The 6,276-nt window shown below is 39.0% G+C and overlaps 1 protein-coding gene across 13 annotated transcripts in view; it reads left to right on the forward strand.

The window, feature by feature from the left end:
* Nucleotides 1-6,276, forward strand: part of cadps2 (Ca++-dependent secretion activator 2) — a gene marked incomplete at its 5' end in the record, with an annotated part of 178,988 nt that overhangs the window by 21,316 nt on the left and 151,396 nt on the right. For all 13 annotated transcript variants that reach the window (XM_014025857.1, XM_014025862.1, XM_014025858.1 and 10 more), the window contains 1 exon segment: nt 211-332. In XM_014025857.1, the coding sequence (XP_013881311.1) occupies nt 211-332 (122 nt within the window).

The raw sequence follows: 6,276 nt of genomic DNA on the forward strand, positions 1-6,276 counted from the left end.
TATTTATTTATTTATTTATTTATTTATTTATTTATTTTCCATTATTAAACCAGGAAAGTCCCATTGAGATCTCAGATCTCTTTTCAAGGGAGGCCTGGACCTGATGGCAACCTGTTATGCATGTTTTAAAAATATCTTGATCCAGTCATCTATTAGTGTGTGTTTTTCACCTGTCATCTGTTACTATTGATCCCTTGTTGATCTTGTCAGATTGTGATCGTTGAGGTCCACGGGCTGAAGTCGCTGGCTCCAAATCAAGTTGTTTACTGCACCATGGAGGTGGAGGGAGGAGAGAAGCTGCAGACTGACCAGGCTGAAGCCTCCAGGCCACAGTAAGTTACTCTAATGCTGCGTTCACACCGAACGTGATTTCAGCATCAGGAGCATCAGGTTTACATGCAAAGTGAATGGTGGACGCGCGTCAAGCAGCGCCGGGAAGTGCTGCGGCACTTCAAGCGCGATGAGAGCGGAACGATTTGAGTGATTTGAGCATTCGACGCGCTTGACGCATCGGATGCTGGAGTTGGAAAATCTGAACTTTTGCAGCTCGACGCGCCACGTCAACCAATCAGAGAGACTCTACTTTGTGACACAGCGACACATTTTCTGACGGGACAGTTTCCTGAATGATGTCCACTAACCTGAGACAGAGGGACAGGAGCTCTTTAGCTGAAATCAAGTGCCTGTAGTGGGTGTCCTGGCAGGAGATATCAGCACTGATGCGGGTCAGCGGCTTATCAAACTGGAGTCGGGACAAAAATTGTTCTGAAAGCGGGCTGCAAGTCTCGAGTCAGCTCACAGCTCCTGGGTAATAAAACTCACCAAACTCAGAACGTCTCTGAATTGTCTGGTGAATTAATTATGAATTAATTATCTGAGTGTGACGTTCTCATGCAGTCAGTAAATAAAGCAAAGCCACTTCCTTTATTTCATCCGGCATTAAACAGAGATCGACAGAGGAGGGAGGGGGCGGGGAGGCTCTCGACATGCTGGACGCGCGTTCAGTGCTTCAAGTGCAATTTTGACTCGTGTCTGACCTCAAAGTGCAGGAGCATCCAACTTACAGTGTTGGACGTGATTTTGATGCTGAAATCGCGTTTTGTGTGAATGCAACATTACTTCTAACCACTGATGACTGATAGACCGAGCATCTGTTAAAAATGACCAGACTATAAAGCAAGGTTGGTATTTTAAATACCACAAAGTAAATGTTCCACAGTCACCATGAGGTTCTGTCAGTGCACCACTTTAGATGTTCGTTCTCTCATATTACATGTGGAGTTCCTCAGGGTTCTGTGTTTGGACTAAAGCTGTTTATTTTATATGTGAATGACTTGGAAAATGTGTCAGAGCTTATGAAGTGTATTTTATTTGCAGATGATACCACATTTCTTTGTTCGGGTGAAAATTTTCTATATATATATATATACTGTATACTGTATATATTATATTGCATATTAAAAGGATGATCAAGTCAAAATTATTGGGAAAATGTATCATTTGCAGTATCTAGTGGAAATAAGATATGAAGAAATCTGATCCTGTTTTTTGTTTATTTTTTGTAATTATGGAGATGGTTGAAGTTTGAGTTTATTTGTTAAAGGTCTTTTTTTAAATAAGGGGCAGATATGAGATTTTTCTTCTCTCTGCACCTTTTTCATTCACATTATGATTAACTTTTTGTTTTTATTTTACTGTATAAAGATTTTGTTCGTGTGAATGAAATGAATTAAAAGAATGGGATACATTTTGACATTTTAATGGTTAAATTTAAACAAAATACTGTGTTTTTCAAATGATCGTTTGCACTGAAATTGATATTACTCGTATTTTAATCAGATTAGCTGAGAAGTCTGTTCAGTTTGTTATAAATATAAATTTACAAGCAATATTTTCTTTGATTTGTACAGTGAAGTGACTTTTTAAGATGTGTGAGAGTTAATTGATCTCATGAAGTGTAGACTGAAGCGTTTCAGATCTTTGTGTCCCGCCCCGAACAGGCAGGCATTAACTCATTGATTGATATGGGAGTTTGGATGGTAATAATGTTAGAAAGTTGTTTAGAAAGTTTAGAAAAATGAAAATGAAATTTGGGTCAAGACAGATTTAACGAGACCCTACATTAGAAGTTCATCCTATTGCTGATTTAATTTTTGTTTTTATTAGTTTATACCTTATCATGCATTTTATTAATACATTTTAAAACCAGCAGGGATTCACTGCCACACAAACATGCTCTGGAGCTGTTTCAATCATTCAAATCTATTTTTTATTTTTTAATCTGCAGATCATTCATGGTTTCAGTAGGATCATGTAAGTAGAAATGCTGTGGAGACCATAAGCAGAACCAGTGAGTCTCCTGCACCCTGGTGTAACCATGGCTATACAGACTCTAAAAATAGATTTTGGAAGATAATGAAAAGAGAAAACATGCAAGGAACATACAGTATAAACAACGCTATGTGATGGGGTATAAAATAGATCATTATAGGATTTCAGACATCTAAACATGTATTATGTCTTATGTTTTTATGCCTTGAAGTGAAAAATGAGTTGACAAAGAAAGAAGTTCAAAAAAGATCTGAGACGAGATAAAGACCCTGTTGTTCTCCACCTGTGTCTTGTTAGGACAGCTGTTGTTGGCAGCTCATTGCTTCTCAGCTCTGAACATTCTTGGTGGTAGTTGCTGGTTCTTAGATGTCTGTTGGACAGCAGGGGTCTGTGCAATAATGAGGCTGCCCTTTCACATGCTTCAACTGCTAAAGCGTATTTTTTTTTCTGCACAGTTCTCCATCTGCCAGAATCACCTCCCAGAGCCAATTAGATGAGCTCAAAGTAACCTGCTGACCTTACTGGCAAACAGGGGTCCGTGGCTGGAACCTTGCCTCACTGGGGCCTTCTTTGTAATTAGCCTGTAGTGTCTCACATCTTCAGCAGAAATGTGTAAACAGGGGCTTGGAAAAATCTTCATCACCCTTGAACTTCTCCACATTTTGTCATGACCTGACAAACTTCCAAACTGTTTACTGGGATTGGATGTGATTGACCAACATGGAGAAGCATTTGCATGAAGGGAAATTATGAAATTATGGTGGTTTTCATATTGTTCTCAAATAAACATCCGAAAAATAGTTTGTTTATGCATTACCTCTAATTTACACTACATGCGTTCTGTCTCCGCTCCGCTCCGGTCCGACATCCGCAGCAAATATGCACTCGTTATAATCAGTGAGAGTGTTTACACTGGCTGCGCAGGGCGACGGTGAGCGGACAGCGATCCATCAAAATTAGAACAGATCCTATTTTTGCCGGACGGAGCTGCGCCAGAGTCAATTTTTAAAGATTACGTTGCACCAACAGGAAAAGAAACGAGCACAACATCTGTATTTTCAAAATAAGACACTTTTAGGCTGGATAATTTGTCAGAATAATGTCGAAATTGCAACTATTTTAATAAATAAATGGATATATTTCTACACAAATGCTGTCAGAATGTATTGTTCTGTTTGGGAAGCAGATGGAAACGTAGCATGAAGCATATGTGTACACACACGATACACGTGGATTTTATTTTGAAAGAAGAAGTTTCAGAAAGACGACAGCGAGACAGTTTCAAACATAGATAACAAAAGCCTTTATATCGTTGTTTTCAGCTGTGTTTAGAGTTCGTCTTTCACAGAATTAGTTATTTTTTGCTGTGACTTCCACATCACTGGATTTATCGCGTGATCTCCTTCCTCCTCAACAGCTCCCTCCTCTGTGTTGGACCGGAGCGGAGCGGACGCTGTTTAAAATGAGACACAAACGAACAGCTGCGACCTGCGCACCGCTGCGCAGCGGAGCGGAGAGGCACGTAGTATAAATCCGGGGTTAGTTTTCACCCCCTTTATTCTGGTACCTCCAGAAGCCAGCTGATCAGTAACACGTGTGTTTAATCTGAGCATCCTCACAGTGAAACATGGCGGTGGCAGCATCATGATGTGGGGAAACTTTCAGCAGGATCAGAGGAACTGGTCTGAAGACTGATGGAGATAAAAACCAAGACAGTTCTGGAGGAAAACCTATTTGAGTCTGAAGAAGACCCGAGACTGAGGTGAAAGTCCACCTTCAGGCAGAACGAAGACCCAAAACCTCCAGACAGACTTCAGGTGGAATGGTTTAGATCAAAGAATAATCATGAGTTAAAGTCCAGACCTGCTTTACAGATGCTCTCCAACCAGCTGACCGAGCTGGAGTTGAACTACAGAGCTGGTAGAGACGACCTCCAGAAGACCTGCAGCTGGACTGCTGTGACAGATGGTTTGAGAAAGTATTGACTCACATGTATGATGAGTCATCCCAAACTCCAGCTTTGAGTGCTGCTTAATGTGTGACATCTTGGTTCTAAGTGTTGGTGTCAGCACTGTCCCTGTGTTGGTAAAATATTTCACAAACCATTGGATTGGAAACCATTGAACTCTAAATGTATTTGATGTAAATTTACTCTGAATACTTTTGGTCTCAGTAAAAATGTCTACCAACAGCTAGTTGGCTTTCAGCAACTCAAATATGCTTATAACTTATTCAAAAAGACAGATCTGAACTAAAGTTAGTTTTGGCACTAGCTGAGAGTCATCCTTGTCAAGATTTGACCAAAATGGCTGAAACACACGTTTGGAACCATTGATCCAAATTTAATGAGTTAAAGATGTTTTTATTGTGACTTGTCTGTTGGTCAGATTTCTATCTTTCATTTAACCATAAAAGTAACACATTGTTAAATAAAAATGGTGCAGAAATAGTTATAGTTGAACTAATCAAGTCAGAATTTGGAAACATTCCTTTTAAAAGGTTCAGAAGAAGAGTTTATTTAACAGCAATCTCAGTGCCTTTTTCTAAATTTTGCTTAAAACTTAGCAAAAAATTCATAAAACAAAAAAAAAAATAAAAGCTTTTTTTGCCTGCATGTTTTCGTCTTTCAGTAATGAGGAAAACACACCTTTCTTCACAGCGTTACTGTGGAAACACAGGAAACTGAATGTGAGCTTTGTTTCTTGCCCTCATCAAGTTGAAGAGGTCCTGTGTGTGCTGCCGCTCCGGCAGAAACGACACGACGATGGGAGTGGGACTCTGTGTGACTGTTCCTTCATCCTGAACAGGTGTCAGCAGAGTCACCTAGTGTTTGTCAGGCTAACAGGATTCTTCACTTCAGTGAACGGCAACACAACTGTCTGCTGCCTTTGAAGCTGTGAATAAGATCTGACTTATTAGAAGCTGTTTAGAGATCAAAACTCCATCATACTGCAAGATTATCTTTTTCTTCCTCTGTTTTTATTAGTAAGTCATTTCTTAACTAATATTTCACTGTATAGAATTATTTGATTTTGATTTTACGATGACTCTCAGCTACGAAGTCAATAAATAAATGTTTGGTAGATCATTTCTTTGTTGTAACAATGCTTCTTGTTAATAAATCTTATCCCGTTGGAAAGCCTGTTGATTTCTCTTTTAAATGGTGACACATTTGTAAGGAACATGCATCTGTGGGATGAGCAGTAGAGCTGAGGATGTGAGTTTTCAAACAGCGTTTTTTGTTGTTGCCACTGACTCTTGTTTTGACCGTCTGGTACCCCCAGGTGCTGCCAGTCAGGTGCAGACAGAAGATTTATTGCAAAGAAGTATTGTTACAATAGAGAAATAACCAACCAAACACTAATTTTCTGACTATTAGCACTAAGAATATAAGTGCACGTATAGCCATTGTGAGTGTTTGCTAATGTTGATTACCTGAGGAGATCATGTTTGGATTGACTCCAAAATATAATCCTGTAGATGTATATTCACATATTACTTTAAGTATAATTATATCCATTCAGTGATTAATGAGATATTTTGCTGTGTAATTTGAAGTGTAGGCCATTAATGACTCTGCACAAACACCAAGTTTTAGGACTGCATTTGTAACCATATTTGTGTTTTCTAATGTCCGTTTGTTGAGTCATCTTGGGTTGGCTTTCATATGTCCAATAAATATTTTTGCCAGTTTCAGTAAAACTGGTTTAGTGGTCATGAGGTATTGTAACAGATTCATACACCCAAACAAACCACTGGCTTTAAATGAAAGTGGCTGAAGCAGAAAGTGTTAATTTTGCTGAATCAATTATTGATACAGTGGGTAAAAGAAGTATTGAACATGTCACCATTTTTCTCAGTAAATATATTACTAGAGGTGCTAATGACATGAAATTTTCACCAGTTGTCGGTTACAACCCAAGTGATCCGTACATACAAAGAAAT

This window comes from Austrofundulus limnaeus, unplaced genomic scaffold, assembly GCF_001266775.1.
Source record: "Austrofundulus limnaeus strain Quisiro unplaced genomic scaffold, Austrofundulus_limnaeus-1.0 Scaffold505, whole genome shotgun sequence".
Taxonomy (NCBI): domain Eukaryota; kingdom Metazoa; phylum Chordata; class Actinopteri; order Cyprinodontiformes; family Rivulidae; genus Austrofundulus; species Austrofundulus limnaeus.